Raw genomic sequence first — 18,147 nt, 5'->3', positions numbered from 1 at the left:
TAACTTGAAGAAATAGATTCTGACTTGTACAGAAATTAGTTGCTGACCCTAAAGTTCAGGAACTTGTAATCTCCTGCTTGGAATTGGAATAGATGGGAAGCAATTGCTCAAAGGACGTAATGAAGTTAAGTTCTAGAATACTCAAGGCTATAAGTGCTTGAAAAACCTTGAAAGGTGGTACAAATCTCACCCTCCAACCCCTCAAGCAGTGCTGAGCTATCAGGATAAAAAAGGTGCTGCTGTAGTTCTAGATCCCTCCCTTGAGATGTACAAAATTGGCAGTATTGTGCCACAGACCAGTCTCTCCTCTTTTCTGCAGCTGGCAGGAGGCAGATCTGCCATCTTCCACAGTGTAGCATCACTGCAAGTACATGGTGCTCTCTTAAGAGACGTCAGGTAAAGGAGTGGGTTGTACTGACCTGTATACACAATACCCTTTTCTTGAGTAATTTATGATCTCCAGAAAGGTTCCTAACCTTCTATCCAAGTACAAAAGCGCAGTTATACCACTGGCTGACAGCCAACAGCAAGACTACACAATCACTTAAGGTAAGCATTTATTAGAGAATCCTTTAACATGAAATTATACAAATAAAGTTTGTATAAACACAAGTCCACATTGTGTCATAAGATGAATGGCAAAAAGAAAGTAAAAACCATAAAAGAAACTAGTCAGCCGCTATGTACAGTTGGACACAGTTGTGTCATACACTAAGAGTCTTTTACAAAATAGTAATTTCCTCTCACGAAGACCACCCGCCATTCACTCACGATGCGCTGCAAGATGGCTTTGTTGCAGTATCTCTACCTAAAAACCAAGACAAAACATACGTCAGATCTGTGCAAGTTGCTACAAGAATCGTTAAAAGGTCCATTTTCATGAACTGCTTAAAGTCTTCTATATATTCCTTTCTTCACTGTTAAAGATCATATGCATATTTATGAAGGTAACACAAAAGGTTTTGTTACCCATCAGTAATTTATCTTCCCAAATATAGCCATGCAGCCCATTTAGGAAGCTGTTCCAGAACAACACACATACAATTTAGACTATTAACCAGGCTCTGGATCAGGTTTTTTTTTTCCACTGAAAACACTGCCAAAAGAGTTTCTGATTATTTGTTTATCCATCTAAATGCTGTGCAAACACAAGTCAGGTCAATTTAATTCAAACAAGTTCAGGTGCATATGATCTTTAACGTTTTTCCAGATTTAAAAGTTCGTTTTGGTTTGCAGATTTCACTATTAGCTATAAAAAGAAAAAAAGCAAGCATTAAATCTTAAAGAATGCACACTTAAAATGAGGTTCCACAATTGAAATACAACACTAAACAGAAGACCAAATGATTAAGCTGTAAAGGCATTTATGTACTTTAACTCCTGTAAAAAACCATTTAAGTTAAGACACTTAATCTCCAAAAAGATTAAAAAAAAGAAGCCAAAGTCTGAAGTTTTCCACTTTAATCTTTACGCTGGTACATGAAGTTGGAAGAGACCATACCACAGGACAGCGTTTTCTGGTGTATGCCTTGCGCTCTGCCTGCAACGTGCGACCCCAGAGATAGACGTGGTCAGGGTGACACACGGCCTGCAATGAAGTTCCCGCTGGCGGGTACAAACAAGGTATAATGTCAGAGTTAGAAGACAACATTCTTGTTTTCCTTAAGTTGTACCCATTTCAGTACTTTACCTGTTAATACTTCTAATAAGTTTAATTATTCCTCTAGACCACCTGGTACACAACGCAAAACAGAAAAACTCTTATGTTTTTCTGAAGTACTAAAGAAGATAAAGTCACATTTTTACAAAGTTAAAGATCTATAGACACTGTAGGCAAAGCTGGTTTTAAAAAAAAAAAAGTATTTTTTTTTTAAGTTAACAAAAGCTTAATTAAAGGAAAAGTCATGCTACACAAGTTTTTACTCTTCATTTGTCTATTGATCTTTAAATTAGATTAGACATACTCAGAGCAGACCTTGCAGTCATATACACACCTGTTTTCTCAAGTACTAGGTAATGCTTTAATACGGCTGGTAGTTGTTTTGGTGATTGCCGCCACCACGGGATGCCTTTCCATATGTGCTTTGTTGACCTGTAGAGAACATGGCAGGGGTGTGTGTGTGGGGGGAAAACACAACCACCCAGAACCATTGAGATCAACATCCGACACTCTAAAGGAAATTGTTCCCATACAGTACACCAACAGGGCTACTCTTTAGAGCCATGTGTAAGCAGTAAGAGGTGTTACAGAACAAGTTACTAAAAGAGGCCCCTGTTCAAAGATGCATCCTATTATCATCTGGAATGACATCAAAACCACTTACCACTGTAATCTGTGTATCCCGGCCCATATCCATAATTGGGATAGTTGTACCCGGAGTAGTCATATCCTCCATAGCCACTGTAGCTTTGATCACTATAAGCACTATTGTAGTTTCCATATCCTTGATCATAATAGTTATTAAAGCCTTGATTCCAGTTTTGTCCCTGACCTGAAACCAAGTATAGCATTTCTAAGTTACAGAACTTACTATTTCATTCCTCTCCTATGCCACTTCATCTAACTTTCTATGGCAATCTTTCTATGCCAGAACTATTACCTGGAAGAATCCTCTTATCTTCCAAAGAACCCAAGAAAAATTTTCTAAAAGAGTTCAGGCATCTCATTTGGATATGACAGATACATCCTAAGATCTTATCACCCACAACAACAATAGAGAAAAACAGCAGGTAGTCCTGCTTGTAAAACAGCCAGGAAAAACAAAACAACACAACACTGAAGGCATGCACTACAGCAGCTCCTGCTCTTTTCCTTCAACTTCTATTTTGGATCATTAATTGCCTGAACATTAAGTTATAACACAGGATCAACTTTACTGCATTGTGATGGTTGTGAACTGCTTCACTTTTTAAGACTGAGATGCATTAACCTGTACATAACAGTTGACTGCTTCTCATTGATTTGCACAGTGTAGCAAAGTGACTTGTCTTCCTCTTTAGCAAACAGCTCATGGTTTCTTGCCCAGGAGCCAACTAACAGCGTATCCTTTTACATGAAAGGATAACTGCACTACCCATTTAGCTATGCTGTCAGCTTTGGGTATACAAAAGCACCCTACATCCAGCTTGCCACTTCACCACTTGAATGCAAGCAGAGCAAGAAGAGATTCTTCAGCTTCCACAAGCAATCACAATCACCAAAATACCACTTGCTAACAGGCTACTTTCCACATTCAATTTAAACATGAGATCTCCACGCAGCCCAAAACCTGGAACATCTAAAACACCTTAGTGTTTGGTACAGATACTTAAACATTTACATTAATTTCAACATCCAAAAGACTCACCCCGTCCACGTCCCCTTCCACCTCCTCGTCCACTAGCCGCATTGCTTTTTCCTCCTTTCTGCTGTTGCTGCTGTTGCCTGTATACCTCTTTGGGCTGTGCTACTTTGATCTCACACTGTGAAGACAGAAGTTCTTTAACTCATCAAAAATTTCAAGACCATTTTGTGAACTGCTTTCAGGGAAGCCTAGAGACGGTCTATTTCACATGCTAAGAATAAGAGCTTCCATACCTTGCCTGAGCCAATCTGATGGTATCTGCTTTCTAGTAATTTCTTTACTGGCTCTTCATCTGTGTACGTGATAAAACAGAAACCCCTCCTTTCATTCGTCTTTGTGTCCATGGGAAGCTCAATGTTTTCAATCTGAAATCAAAAGTACCTATCACTAACGCATGGAATCTGTAAGCAACTTTTTATGCTACTAGAATCATTCAGCAGTCCGACATTGATGCCAACTGCATTTGATAACTATAAACCAGCCCATCACACTACGGAATCATTAACATGCATACAGTTTCAACAATCCTTAGTTTTACGTTAAGTCTGAGCCAGCTCTCTCCTCACAAATTCTTCTGTCTTAAGACACAGGCAACACTGCATGTGAAAAACAGAGCTGTTCTTATATGCCATTATACTGTACCTCGCCAAAAGCGCCAAAGTACTCCTTAATCTGTTCTTCAGATGTATCTGGACTGAGCCCACCAACAAATACTTTTTTTGGTGGCTCCTTCCCTTTTAGAGCTTTTGCCCTTTTAGGATCTATCAACTTCCCATCCAGTTTGTGTTCCTTCAGTTCCAACACCTAAGAAGCACACAAGGAAACAAAGTCTCAGATCATTTAAGTGACACAGGCAGGCTTCGTGCCATCAATCCACAAGAAATCCACCCACCTTCTCCACGCTGGCAGCATCCTTGAAGAGCACGAACCCAAACCCCCTCGACCTCCCAGTGACCGGATCTGTTTTAATCGTACAATCCACGACCTCGCCAAACCGAGAGAGATACTCTGTCAAGTCTTTCTTGCTGGTGTCCCAGCTGAGGCCTCCAATAAACATTTTCCTGAAACGCAGTAAGTACATACAAATACATGTAAATACACGTGTGCGTACACACAAAACTGAGTGCAAATGCACGCGTGGAGCACGGAGCTAGCCCGGTCGTGGCCGCTGCAAGCCAAAGGACATCAGGAAGACACGACCACGCGGCTCGGCTTACAGGCCTGACAGCAGCGGGAGTGAGGCAGCAGCTGCCCCGGCCCGGCGCGGCCCGGCCTTGTTGTTACACATGGGCCGGGTCTGCGCGTTCCCCGCGCCCCCCGCCCGCCAGCAGCGCACGACTCCATAGGCTGCCGGTGACGTCACGCCTTCTGATTGGCAGCCCCCCGCCCTGCCCCACGGAAACTGGGTCACCAGTCCGGGACACAAAGACGGGCGCGGCCATTGGCGTAGGGGAGCAGGCCCCGCCTCCCAGCACCCGAGCCCCCCTTCCCCCCTCCCCCACGCGGGCCATGAGGGCGGGTGAGAGAGATGGAGGTGTGCCCCCCCGCCCCCCCCCCCTTTTCCCCCCCCGGCCCTACCCGTCGTCCTGCTGGTTCTTGCTCGCGTTGATCTTGGAGCCCTCAGCGAACTCCTCCGGGCCGCCGCTCATCTCGGTTGTGTCCTCCATAGTGGAGCGGGGGCGGCTAGGGCGAGCGGCGAAGACAGTGAAGACCGCAGAGACCCGCTCAGGAAAGAAAATGGCGGCGGAAGAGATCCGGGCACCGCCTGCGCCGCCCTTATATAACCGCGCCGACAGCCAATCAGCGCCGCTCTGTCTCCCCTGTAGCTCTGTCTCCCTCCCGTAGCGCCCCTGGCGGCTTCCGGCGGGGCTGCAGCAGCCTCCCGCCGCTGGGCCGCCTCCCCGCCCCCGAACCCCGACCGGGGCCGCTCCGTGCGTGGAACCGGTACAGCCGTTCCCTGACGCAGGGCCGGAGTGCGGCGTGCAGCTGCCGTCCCTGCCTGCCTCGCTCCTCCGCGTGCTCAGAGCTCCCCACGCCCTTCCTGCCGCGGGCCCTGGGGCGAGGCGGGGGTCGCTGCCCTGGGCAGGGACGGGGACCGGGGGAAGCGGGACAGGCGGACGCCGGCGCCGGGGCTGAGGGGTGGGGGGTGTAACGTGCAACCAAGAAACCTCATTCAGGAGGCGGTGGGGCGGAGCGGGCGCTCCGGGGGCGGGCATAGCCGCCGCGGCACTCCCCGCCGCTGGGGTCCCATCGACACCACACTCACCGACCGCGAGCTGCGACGGCCGAGCCCGGCCCCCGGCGCAGCCGCAGGGGGGAGCACCCGCCGCCGCGGCCCACGTGCCGCCGCCATGGGCGTGCTGCCGGTGCCGGCGGAGGTGCGCGCCATCCTGCTGGACATCGAGGGCACCACTACCCCCATCGCCTTCGTCCAGGTGAGACCCGGTGGGGCGGGCGGCAGCGCCCCCTCCCTCCCCCCCCCCCCCCCCCCCCACGCGGCCGGGAGCCCCGCAGGCACCGGCGGGGTGCTCTGTTAGCATAGCCGTTATTATCGTGGACCCCCTCCGGCAGCCGGGGAGGGTGGCACCGCTGCCCCGGGCAGATTTCGGACTGCAAGACCCCTTCGCTGGCACGGCCCCACCCGCAGGGGGGGAGGAGGAGGAGCGGGGCGCCTCTCCCGGGGCTGCAGCCCTGCGGAGGGCAGGCCTGAGTTTCCTCCAGAAGCGTAAGACCGTAACACATTTTTTGTGTTTTTCTGAATAATGCTCACGAGAAAATATATCTCGTTTTACTGATCGCTTGCCTCTTTTGTGGGTAGGGGATCAGGGAACTATTAAGATGCAGGGCAGTTCGGTAAATTATTTTTTTCATGGATATAGAGTAATTGGAGTGCCCTCTGCCTCGTGTAGAAAAAGCATCATTGTTGCTCAGATGGCTGGAGCTGCAGCACCTCACCCGTGTTTGCAGAGTGCCTGAAGTACTGTCTTGGGGTTGTCTGCTGCTTTCTCCCTTCAAAAGGGTGGTACAGTCAGATGATTCCAGTGTCACCAGAGATGTATGTCCTTCCTCCAGCATGCACAGGACCAGTACTGGGGGAGGGTAGCGCAGAGAGCACATCAACAAGGAGGACTGTACTAACAGCGAATATGCATGAGTGGCTTCCCTCGCCTAGGAAAAGGCTTAAGGCTATTGAAAATGTTGGTTTAGGTGTAAAAGCCAGGGGACCGGGAAGTCTGCAAGGCCAGCAGGAGGCATCGGGACAAAGGCTGTAAAAATGCTATTAAAATTTGCAGTTCTTAAATCGCTGCGGGTCCCTCCCCTCCAACAGGTTTTGGTCCAGGCTAGTGTGCTTCACAGGAGGGAGCAATTTGCTCCCTCAGAACAGAATTATCCCTGCTCCTGCCATTAACCTGTATTTCTCCATGAGGCATTATAGCTTTTGGTGGATCTGTTTTGTCAGTAGTTTACACAAGTGCATTGTGACTCACATGATGCACAGAAGGGTGAAGGCTCTTGCCAGGCTTTCTAGGTGTTTCTGCTAACAGAGTTTAACAGATGCGCAACATGACCTACATCTCTCCTGTCCATGTTCATCCAGTGCTCTTCAAGAAACTTCATGTCTCGATGCCTCCCTCCCCTCAATATCTTTCAATTTAAACAGTTTGAACGGCTCAGATTTCTTACTAAACACCTAACAGAGCAATGAAGTTGGTTATATCCACCTTGAATCCATTTTGCTCTCATGCAAATCCCATGCAATATGCCTGACACTGTTTCCTACCTAAAGTCTTGCTGTTGCAGGGAGGCCAAATGAGTTATGGTTTTCAATAAAATCAGTTTGCTGAAAATCCTGAAAATGCTTGAAAGAAGTTATTTGACTTGGACTTTCAATTAATCTCCATAATTTCTATTTCCCTTTAAAAGATCCACTGCCCTTCCCCTTGTCCTGAGGCTCTTCCTGCACCCGGAGATGCCGTCACGGTGGCTGCTTGTGGCCTCTCTGTTGTGAAACACCACTAATGAGAGCAATTTGTAATTATTTCTGGTTTCCCTTGGGATCTCCAGGAAGGTTTGTGATCCTCCTGTGGCACTTTTCCCTAACCCCGTTTCATTTCATTTGCAAGACTGTCCTATAGAGCTCAGTGACACTGGGCTAGACTTTTCTTTTTAAAAAGGTCCTCTAGCTCTGGTGACAAGTTGAGATATTTTTTCAGAATGACCTTCATTAACACAAGCGCCCCATTAAAGATAGAGTAGTATAATTTGTCAGTTGAGAGTATGTATACAATCAGCCTTATACTCCTCAGCTGATGGGAACTCGGGGTCACATCTCTCGTTTGAGACATTTTTTGGCAAGCCCAGGAAAAGTTATCATCTGCTTTTCCATCCTGGGATTTAGAAGTTGTGACTACATAAGTATTTGTGGAAAAAATCCACCTGCACAAATCTTGGTCCAAGATTGGCTCTGGCCTGCAACCAGGTAGACACCCTTGGCAGGCATTTGCACAAGCTGCAGTACTGTAGGAGAAGCTCAAGCGGAGAATATAACCGTACACGCCGGCACGTGCAAATGGTTGCTTTAAAAGCAAATCAGCCTTACCTCTGCCAAGTTAAAGGAGCTGCCTGTTTTTCTTGTGTGCTGCCAGGAGACCTTGTTCCCTTACATCATAAACAATGTGAAGGAGTATCTGCGCACTCATTGGGAGGAGGAGGAGTGCCAGCGAGACATCGGACTTCTGAGGAAACAGGTTAAGTAACAGAGCTACACTGTGTCTCGCTGGGTTTTCACGGGATGCCTGAGACTTCAGGTCACCTGGACTCCCCCAGACACCCAACATGAGCCTATACCTCTCTTTTCCCCCCCACGGAGGCTGGTTGCCTTGACAGGCTGATTCTCCCCCACCCAAAGCCTGGGGTTATACTTGGGGAAAGGCTGGTGCTTGGTAGGCAGCAGCTCAGCTGCTTACCTCAGCGTTCCTTGGTCTTCAAGGCCTCTGAGTGAGTGTTGAACCATGGCTTTTCAGCTTCGTGCTTGCACTGTGCCCTTCTCTTGCTGAATCTGCTGACTGCAGCTTCCAGGTGCCTGTTTGGGAAGCAGCGTGGAGCAATGGCAGAATGCTTGTCCCACACAGGGCCATCCATCAATTTGAGACCTATGACTGTCTGAAGCCAATAGATGAATTTGCTTCTTTGACTTAGTTTCAGTAGTGAAATACTTAAGCAAAGATAATTCTCATTAGAGTATTTACAATATAGCTACAACAGTGCTAATTGTTGGGCCTGGAAAGTACAATCCAAGTAAGTGTTTCTAGACACTACTGAAGTCTGAATTTCCCATTGAGAAAAGCATTCGAACAATGTTGTAACCCTTAATGTGGAAAGCAGTTCAAGCTGTGTGCTGCAGAGTTGTGCTGATGCAGGTGTTAGACCCCTTTCCTAAATTGAGATGCTGAGACCAATCCATCTCTTCCCTCATCTCTTTTTATCATGGATGTTTTCCAGGCTCAGGAGGACTCCAGCTTGGACGGGGCTGTGCCGATCCCTTTGGAGAGCGGAAGCGGGGAAGAGGAGCTGGAGCAGGTCATCCAGGCAGTCGTAGACAATGTGCACTGGCAGATGTCTCTGGACAGGAAGACCACAGCACTGAAGCAGCTGCAGGGTCACATGTGGAGGGCAGCCTATGCAACCGGGCATGTCAAAGGAGAGTGAGTAATTGTGTGTGTGAGTAATTGTGTGCCCCTTTCCCTGGGGCAGGTATGGGGTGCATTTTTCCTAGATGTCTGTTAGCAGAACAGCTGCATAAGGTATTTCTGGAAACAGCGCCATGTACAAATGCAAATAGAATTACTACCTTGGTGGAGAAGCCAATATGTTTACACTGAGTCGTGGCTTAAGCCAGGCCACTGCTGTCATGGAACCAGCTGCAGACACTTCATTTCAAACTCGATCATGCAGCAAAACACAAATTCATTGAGCTTAATCTTTGGTTTGAGAGACCAACAACAATTTGTTGTCGTTTAGACAATCATTCTGTCACCCAGTGACCCCTCCCCACCCGGGAAAGGGAATTGGGAGAAAACAAGGAAACCGGGGAGTTGAAGTATAAACAGATTTAATAAAGTAGGATTAAATAATTAACATTAATAGCACTAAAGAACCAATATGGATCCCGATACCAATATAGAATATACAAAGATTATACTCAGCCAATTATATCAGTAAGAAGCTGTGTGCTCCCAGCAGTGGACAGCAAATGTTGGACACTGTGAGCACTATGGCTTCAGGAAGAAGGGAAGGCCTCAGGAGCCCGGAACCAGGCCACGAAGTTCTCAGGATCGCAGCCATCAAGGGAGGGAGAGAACTTCACAGCCAACTTTCTAATTTATATTGAATGTGATGTTGATGGTATGAAATAATCCTGTTGGCCAGCTTGGGTCAAGTGCCCAGGTCTTGCTCCTCCTCATCCCTGCACCTGGTGAGCTCAAAAACACTGAGACTTTGAAACCCACACACCATAGCTGGCTACAAAGTAAATATTTTCCCAAATTCAGACACTGGAGTCTTCCAAAAGTGCAGTCTTCCCAAGTATTAGAAGAGAAATTAGTCCTGTGTCGCTCAAACCAGGACAGGAAGACATAGCTTAGAGTAACCTCAGGACTGACTGAGTTGTCTCAGTCTCCACTTAAGGAATAATTGGCAGGTACATGCTGGGGAACAGCTAGTTCTCCAGCCACTTGGGCAGGGTCCGTAAAGGAGATGGGATCTGAGAAACAGAACAAGGTTATGGAGGCATGACATGGGGTGATTCTGCTCCCATGACTGGTGGAACATTCATCTGGGACAACTATCTTCAAAATTCAGAAAATGTCTCAATATTCCTCTACAGAGATTTCTTGATAAAGCAAGAGCCTGAGGCATAGGTATGAACTTCTTAAAATTCTCCATCCTGCATTTTGCACTGATGGGACTAAATTGCACTCACATTTTGGAACAAGCCAGGGTGGCAGGGTCAGGTCCTTTCAGTTGTTTCCTCCTGCTTTGTCTCTTATCTGACCATTTCCTGCCTTTCCACTTCTTTTTGTCTTCAGACTTCTCTTTATGCTTCAGCCACAACACAGGGGTGCATAAGTAGGCACAACTGGCGTTAAGCCCGATCTTATTTAGGTTGAGACATACTTGGTTAAACTATGCATTTCAAGTTCCTAAGAAAGTAAAAGAAACCCTTAATTTCACAAAGTGTTTTTGCCAAAGGAAGAATGAGGAAGAAGAAAAAGAGCTCAGAGAAAAATACAAACATCCACCAGATATTTGCAACATCCACATCCACAAACATCCACCAGATGCAATACAAGAGGGACTACCATCCTGTTGGTTTTCTTTTTAAAAACAAGGATAATTGTCTTATAGTGTCCCAAAAACTGTGGAGCTAGCCTTGCTGCTTGGCAGCATCCAAGGAGTGAGATCTCTAAAGTCTCCCCCTCACCCAACTGTATCTGGCACATCAGTGTCTGAAATCTGGGCACTGAACTCAGCACATGAAAACATGAGGGTGGCTGGGAGTTTCTGCAGGTGCCTTACAACTTCAAAATATTTTCAGCGGACACCAGAGACATTTAATAAATAACTATGAATAAGAATTCATTTGGTTTTGGTTTTGTTTTAACCACATAACATAACAAGGCCCTGAGCAGATGGCCAAGAAATTGGAGATGAAGAAAGGGCCAGCTGATTGCTACAAGTATGCAAAACTCAGTCCAGCACCCTCTGGCGTTGGAGTCCTCTTTCTTCAGGTGTTCAGGTGCTCAGATCCCCTTTTTGGGACAATACCTTTAGGCCTTGACCCAAATGGCCACACAGAGCTGTGCAGTCTAGGACGAAGGCTGTGTTTTGGACTGGGATGAAAATTCAGTTCCCTGGATATCATGTCTCCTCCAGCTCCTCTCTCCGTCCTCCTGCCATATCAAACTCAAACCCCCTCCTTGCTCTTCCAAGGCTGTTTGTGGCCTTTCCTTATCAACCATCACATGTATTATTAAGGGACTTATTTTCAGCCTCACTTTGTCCCTCTTGAGCATCCTCTAGCCTTCAGTTTCTCCCAGTACTTGAATCGTCTTGTAAATGTCCTTTGCATACAAAGAGCTTTTACATACATGTAGATGCACCACTGAAGAGGTCTCATGGTATAAATGAGAAGGGTATGAGCTAACCAACAGCTATGTCTGTTAGCAGTTACGCAGCAGTTGCCTTGGATTCGGTCCTCCTTCCCTCTCTCACACCTTTGCTCCCCACTGCTGGGCTTGTCTGTGGGTGGCTATTAGCCAGGAGTTAGAGCTCACATTTTGAGACTCATCAGCCCATTGCTAGATCAGTATCTTGCCTTCCCAGCAAAGCCAGAAGAATAAGGGAAGGGATACTGCTGCCTAGTGAACAGGAGCTGGTTCACCCTCTGTGGTGCAGTTAAGCCAGGGACACATCTGGCCCACGGGTAGTAGAGCCTGACCAAGTTGCTGAATAGAGTAGCTCTGACCTCAGTCCCTTAGGGGACACTCCTTTCCCTAGTTGTTGTCTGGCTTCAAGCAATTCGTATGGTGTTGCTCATTTAGCTCCTGCAGCTGCAACCTCCTCTCAGCTCCTCCCTACACATGGTCAGAGCCTGAACCTGTGGGATGGGTTTGCCCCATATGGATGCAACTTAGAGCCATAGCTCTTACTAACAGGAAAACCTTTGTAGCTTGCAAGGCAGGTGGAACTCAGGATGCAAGACCCTGTCTTCCCTGTCCTCCCCCTTATTCCTCCCTTGCAGAGAAAAGTGGCAGGATGCCATTTTCCCCAACCTTTCCTTCTCCAAATTTCAGGGACTGGAGAAACTCCTGCCAAGTGTCTGAAACAGCTCATCAGAGCTGTTGTCTGTGTAGCAATGAGCTGCTCAGTTGGCTGGAGCTAAGCATATACCACCTGTTGCTGATACAGACTCCTCTGTTGCAGAAGCCCTGAGCAGACTGAGAATGAAGTCCCCTTGCAAACTAATGGAACTGTTGTCACTGTGCTCGGCTAAAGGTGGTCCCTCCAGGTGCCTCTAGGTTTTCCCTTACCTGCTGCTCTGTTTTGCTCCAGAATCTTTGAAGATGTGGTTCCAGCTATCCGGAAGTGGCGGGAAGCAGGGATGAAGGTCTATGTCTACTCCTCAGGCAGCATTGAAGCCCAGAAGCTTCTGTTTGGATACTCTACAGAAGGTGATATCCTAGAGGTAGATAACCTTATCACCTTCCTTACAGCTTCTCCCTCCACAGAGCACTTCCCTCCCACAACTGCCCTTGCTGTAATGCTTCATGAATACAGTCTGTGACAGGAAGGTGGGGCAGTGGGTTTGGCCCATGGGAGTTAAGCTCAGCCAGCTGAGTATGCTAGCATGGCTGCATTGCCACCTGCCCTGGCTCCCTCCCATTACTGTGGTAGAAAGGAAAGGGGATGCCTTGCTCAGGAGTGAGGTTTAGCTGTGCTCTTCAGGTGACACTCAGCAACTGCCTTTGCTTTTCTCTCTCTTGCAGCTCTTTGACGGCCACTTTGATACCAAAATAGGCCCCAAGGTAGAAAGTGAGAGCTACAGAAGGATTGCTGCCAGTATTGGGTGTGCCACCAAAAACATCCTCTTCCTGACGGATGTCCCTCGAGGTAGGTAGCCTGCCAGTCCTGCTGGCTCTCACCTGTGTGAGTGATGCAGGTGCTCTTTAAATGCATGCTGCTGATTTGTCACAAGCACCCCAGAAATGCTGCAGACCACCTTGCTTCAGTGGCATCCCCCTAGCTGCTGCCACGCTCCTTCCTTACACATCCAGGCTGTCACACAGCAGTGGGATATCTGTGAACAGAGCTGCAATGAGGGAAAAATAGGTCAAGTAGAAAACCTGCCCTTGCGCCAGCAAGCAAGGAGAGACTGTTAAAGCAGAGTGGAGCGTTTGCTGAAGCAGTTGGTGTGCCCCATTTACAAACAGGGTCAGCAGTTTTCATGACCCATGCTCAGGGGAACGTGACGTCTCCTGTGCTGCTATGTGGCATGCACAGTGGCTGGTTCTTTGTGCCACTTACTGTTAGGTTGTGTTCAGCACCAGGAAAACATTTCTCCTGGTCGCCAAGACTTGACTCCTGTAAAGCCAGGCTCAGGAAACTAATTTAATTTCCTGCCTTTGCTGGAAATATCTTTCTGGCCGAAATGGCACTGGGTTGTGATCTCAGTCTAAGCCAGCTCAATCCCCAGGAGTTAGCCCTTGCCTCCTCCCCAGCCCTGGCAGCAGCATTGGTGGGAGCTTGCAGTTACCTCCTTTTCTCTTTACCGTCTTCCTGGCGGCCTCTTGCTGTGCTTGGGGAGCAAAGGAAGCTTGTGAGAAGTGATTCCTGGTGGGGCATGTTGGACGTGCTAACACCACAGCCCAGTCTCTTTGTGACAGGAATAGAAGTGCTGGTGCATGCTGCCTGCATGTGCCTTGGACAGCCATCAGCTGGGAGAGGGAAGGAGGTGTCATGGCAGCCAGCTCCCATCCACTCCCATTACACAGCAGCTGCAGTCATCCACAGCAGGTCTGCCAGGAGCTGGGCCCTTGCTAGAGCCCTGCAGCACCATGTACAAATGCTTCTCTCTCAGTTTCAACCTTTAAAAGCACTTCAGTGTTTTGGGGCTTCTGCAAGCCTCAAAGACCCTCATGTGGATAGGTCAGTAAGCACATCTCACATCCACTTTCCCCACCTCTGTTTGTTTCAGAAGCCAACGCGGCTGAGGAAGCAGATACTCACGTGGCTGTGGTGATCAGACCAGGCAATGCAGGACTGACAGACGATGAGAAATCGTATTACAGCCTCATCTCATCTTTCACCGAACTTTTCTTGTCTTCCTCCACTTAGGGAAAGCGGTGCACCCACAAAAGACTGTGCTTCACTTGAATTGTCTTTGTGTAACGTTAGGTAATTTTGTCCATAATCACAGAATTTAAAACCAAACCCACATCATGTCTTGGACCCATGACTAGTGCAGGCAGATATGGATGAAAAGTATGGTGTGGGGGCCCATGTGCAGTAGGACAGAGGCCTGCAGCAGCCAGCTGGAGCTGGGAGCAGGGTGAGGAGCAGCACCCATGAGCCCTGCTGTTCCTTCCCTTTTCCACCTAGCAATTAGCTCAGGGTGTTTCCTTCAGACTTGCCCATTGAAATCTGGTGCTAAAATGCCCCACCACGAGCTCTGTCATTTTTAGAAACAGTCTGCAAACAAGGTGTATGTCCCCCTGGCTGATAGAGACCTCTGGGGACCATGATATGAGCTTCTTCCTGCAGACAGCATTGCTGGCTAAGTCAAAACTTTCAGAGTTAGGGAGGTTGGAATGCCCAAAGGAAAATACCAAATGTGGGCTATAATATGTAGGTTTGGGCTACCACAGAAAAAGACAGCCCTTGCTGCAGGCAAGCTCTTCAGACCAGGAACAACTTAAATCTTGGCTATATCCACAGGAGGTCTAGGTACAAGACAGTACAGCTTGCATACAGAAGCTGCTTAGAGCTACACAGCCAGCCTACCAGAATGAAGTAGAGTATATATAAATATAGATTTAAAAATTAAATTCTAGGCCCACCTCACTGCTGCATTGTGGTGCTGGGCTATGGGATCCAATTGGCTGAACATCAAAGTCAGCCTGACTGCGTTTCTGAAGTATCTCCCTTAGAGCTAACCCACAGAGCTCCTTCTCAGTAGCCAACATCAGCCTGTCACACCTTCATAGCAATGATCAGCTGTGAGCAAACCTGACAAGCAACTGCTCCTGAGGGACACATCCTACTGCATTTAATGAGAATTAAAACCCTGACCGTTTCACCCACCCTACCTAAATTGTGCCAATCCTACTGTAGTAAATAAAACCACAACATCACTTTCATTGTGTTCATTCTATCCCAGTATTTAGCCTTCCTGTGTACAGTACCAGTGATCCCAGCACCTAAAGGCAAATCTTTTTTAAACCTGTGAACACTTTGTTTTCCTGCTTTTGCCCTCCCTCGTCCTTTCTGTAAGGCAGAGAACCCTGTCCTGCCAAGGAAGCTGTATTAACTCCCTGACAGTCTTAAAATTTCAGCAGGGGCTCAGTGGGGATGCAAGGGTGACAGCCACGGTTAGGTTATACCTAGAAACAGTGGAGGCAGAGGCAGTATGAAACCTCTGTTCTCTGCTGCTGGCACTTTGTGCATGGGTGTCACTTGCAATGTACTCATTTCTGCACAGCTGTGCTTAAGCTTGCCCTCATGGATGTCCGAAATAAAATACTAATGCACTTCCTGAGCTCTGATCTACACCTACAGCTCGCTCTCTTGAGAGAGGCTGCTACGCAGAGAACAAACGAGAGACAGGCATTTTGGGAGGAAACCACATCATGCCAGCATTGCTCTTCTAAAACTTTGATGGGAGCACGTAAGGCAGCTAGTCTGGATGCCTTTATGGGCTGTGTAATGATTGTGATCCTCCTCCTAGAAAGACCCTGCTAATTAGCACTGTTACAATAAATGTAGCTGCATGGTTGAATAGTGCCTGGCTTCCTTAAGTGTTAATTTTAATCATGGCACTGTAAATACCTTTTGTTTTGCGTTTGCCATCAGAAGGCTATGTATGTGGTAGGGGACAAAAATAAAACTCACTGTCTCCATAAAAGCACTTTATTTAGTGGTCATGTTTGAGTGTATACCAGTTGTCATTTAGTTGTACTGAAATGTGCTGTTAGAAATACTCTAAGAAATGTACAGAATTACCACTAAAAACGTGAATTTCAGTTTGGATTGCATATAGGAAAAGGAGAGAAAGAAAAAAAAAATAAATCACAATCTTTTTTTCCTTTGATAAAATTACAAAATATAAAATGATAAACTGAAAGTATTAATTGATTTTTAAAAAGAGTCGCAGTGGACTATTTACACTAAAACACCCTTTAAAAAAATTACTATTTTGTGCTCCATGTGCATTGAGTGTGTGTATGCCTGTGTAAGAGGAATCCCAACTGCATGTTTCTCCAGGCTGTCTCCTGCCCTCACCCAGGAGGAGCTCCTGGATGGGCTGCTGGGGACCCCTGCGCCTTAATGCTGCTGTGCCCTTGGGCCACCCTCAGCACATCCCTCCAGGAAAGCTTCCCACTAATGACACAGCTACAAGGAGGTGGCCTTCAGCAATCTTATGACAACCCTCCGTTGGCGGGAGATGCTCTGGATTTATAACACAGCTGCCTGAGAACAAATTTTGGCTCACGGAAGATAAAGTAAAGGTCTGGCTGAAAGCTTTCTCCTTAGACTAGTTTTGAAAGAAGTTTTTCTCAACTGTTTCTCCTTTCAGGAGAGGTCTTTGACCTTGGCAGAAGACTGAATGCCCTCCTTGTGCCTTTTCCCTCTCTCAGAAATGCCACAATGCAGTACGAGTTTCCCTTCAAGTGTCTTTTGCCACCACTTTAATTTCTGCTTATTTTCCTGCAGATCAGACAAGTTGCAAGCCTAAGCTGAGGCTGACTTATGAAGAAAAACAGGAGCCATGTTCATGAGAAGCAACTCCCATCGCTCCCCTGCCCGCCCAGCCAATACAGCAGCTTTCCCAAAATCAGGTTTTCAAACAGGGGCTTTGAGCTCCTGCTTTTTCTTTGAAAACAGACCTTCTGTTTGAATACCTCCCTTCAGGAGGGAGAAGTCCTTCAGGTTTTACTGTTCTCTTCCTGCACCTCCAGCCCTCAGGCCACATCACCCAACCTTCAGGGCAGAACTGCCTCCCTGCACCTTGGAAGCCCGCTAAAATCTCCAGATTTTAGCAGACTCGACACAGGAGGGGTCCAGAGCCCAGGCCTAGTCTGAAGTTTGATTTCTAAGTATACAAGGAGCAAAACCAAACCCTGTGCCCAGAACCACCTGCAACGGTTCTGTTCTCTTGCAGGCAAGCCCAGTGTCTCTAACACAATGGTTTTTTGGTTTTTTTTTTTTTGTTCACTGAGGAGGAAGCTTTTGAAATGTTACACGATATGTGGTGGAAGCACTAATGCTTACAAAGAGCAGCCTTTTCCGGGTCATCTTCAGAGCACACAGGCATTCCCATCTTAATTCAGCACTTTGCTTCCACCAGCCCCCACCATTGAGTCTGAAACACAAAGCCAAGCACAGCACCCCATTGTGCCATCTCCTCTGGCCTGGGGACAGTCTGCCCAGCTACAAGGCAGGGCAGGCCCAGTCTCGTTTTCTGACCACAGCACAGCTTCTCCCAAACCCGGCTTTACTGTCGGGCTGCTTTCCAGGCTGGAAGAAATGCCTGCCTGTTCACCACAAAAGCCAGTCAGTTGGGGTCTTCCACTGCCCAATTCCAAGTCCAGAAGAAGCAGACACTTTTTCTCAGCCTACCAAGTTACACCAGTTGGTAGCAAAGAAAACAATACAGGAAACACATGAAAGATGCAATCTGGTGACTCGGGAACTGGCAACTCCTGAAGACTCTCGGTGCCCAGAGAAGTCTGTTTCCTTCACGTCCTCCTCTGCAGAACAGGCTGAGGAGTGCATGTCTCGGAGGGGCATCATGAGGCCTGGCTGTTGAATGTTTTGAACAACAGGATTGTGACAGAACCACTCCGAAAGACTCACTGGTAGCACAAACTAAACAGCTTGTGCTCTCTCATGCTGCTGCTGAGAAGGATCCACTCCTCTTCCAGCAGACAGCTATTTTTGCTTGGCTCTTAATGAGACAGCCACCCTCAGAGCCCTTTGGCAATACAGTCATGATTGCACATGAAAACAAACTCATCAAAAAAGT

General features: G+C 47.5%; 2 protein-coding genes across 3 annotated transcripts; one reads left to right on the top strand and one right to left on the bottom strand.

The window, feature by feature from the left end:
• Window positions 1-539: 539 nt before the first annotated feature.
• Window positions 540-5,116, bottom strand: HNRNPDL (heterogeneous nuclear ribonucleoprotein D like). Of its 2 annotated transcripts, XR_014269117.1 has the most exons (9): window positions 4,923-5,116; window positions 4,237-4,405; window positions 3,987-4,148; window positions 3,578-3,709; window positions 3,348-3,462; window positions 2,325-2,492; window positions 1,995-2,092; window positions 1,502-1,605; window positions 540-808 (listed from the first exon to the last, which is right to left on the bottom strand). XR_014269117.1 is itself a non-coding variant. In XM_082482402.1 (8 exons), exons 1-7 carry the CDS (start codon window positions 5,009-5,011, stop codon window positions 2,022-2,024), a joined length of 906 nt encoding a protein of 301 aa, XP_082338528.1. In that variant the 5' UTR covers window positions 5,012-5,116; the 3' UTR covers window positions 540-808; window positions 1,995-2,021. The 2 variants fall into 2 exon arrangements, 1 of the variants encoding a protein (XP_082338528.1); XM_082482402.1 differs by lacking the exon at window positions 1,502-1,605.
• Window positions 5,117-5,502: 386 nt separating this feature from the next.
• ENOPH1 (enolase-phosphatase 1) lies at window positions 5,503-17,813 on the top strand. The gene is made up of 6 exons (XM_082482403.1): window positions 5,503-5,779; window positions 7,991-8,092; window positions 8,847-9,049; window positions 12,459-12,591; window positions 12,893-13,016; window positions 14,101-17,813. Exons 1-6 carry the CDS (start codon window positions 5,696-5,698, stop codon window positions 14,238-14,240), a joined length of 786 nt encoding a protein of 261 aa, XP_082338529.1. The 5' UTR covers window positions 5,503-5,695; the 3' UTR covers window positions 14,241-17,813.
• The last annotated feature ends 334 nt before the right edge of the window (window positions 17,814-18,147 follow it).

This window comes from Vanellus vanellus (assembly GCF_965231255.1).
Source record: "Vanellus vanellus genome assembly, chromosome: 4".
Taxonomy (NCBI): Eukaryota; Metazoa; Chordata; class Aves; order Charadriiformes; family Charadriidae; genus Vanellus; species Vanellus vanellus.
Note: the sequence above shows the minus strand (reverse complement) of the source record. Positions and strands in the feature narration are given on the sequence as shown.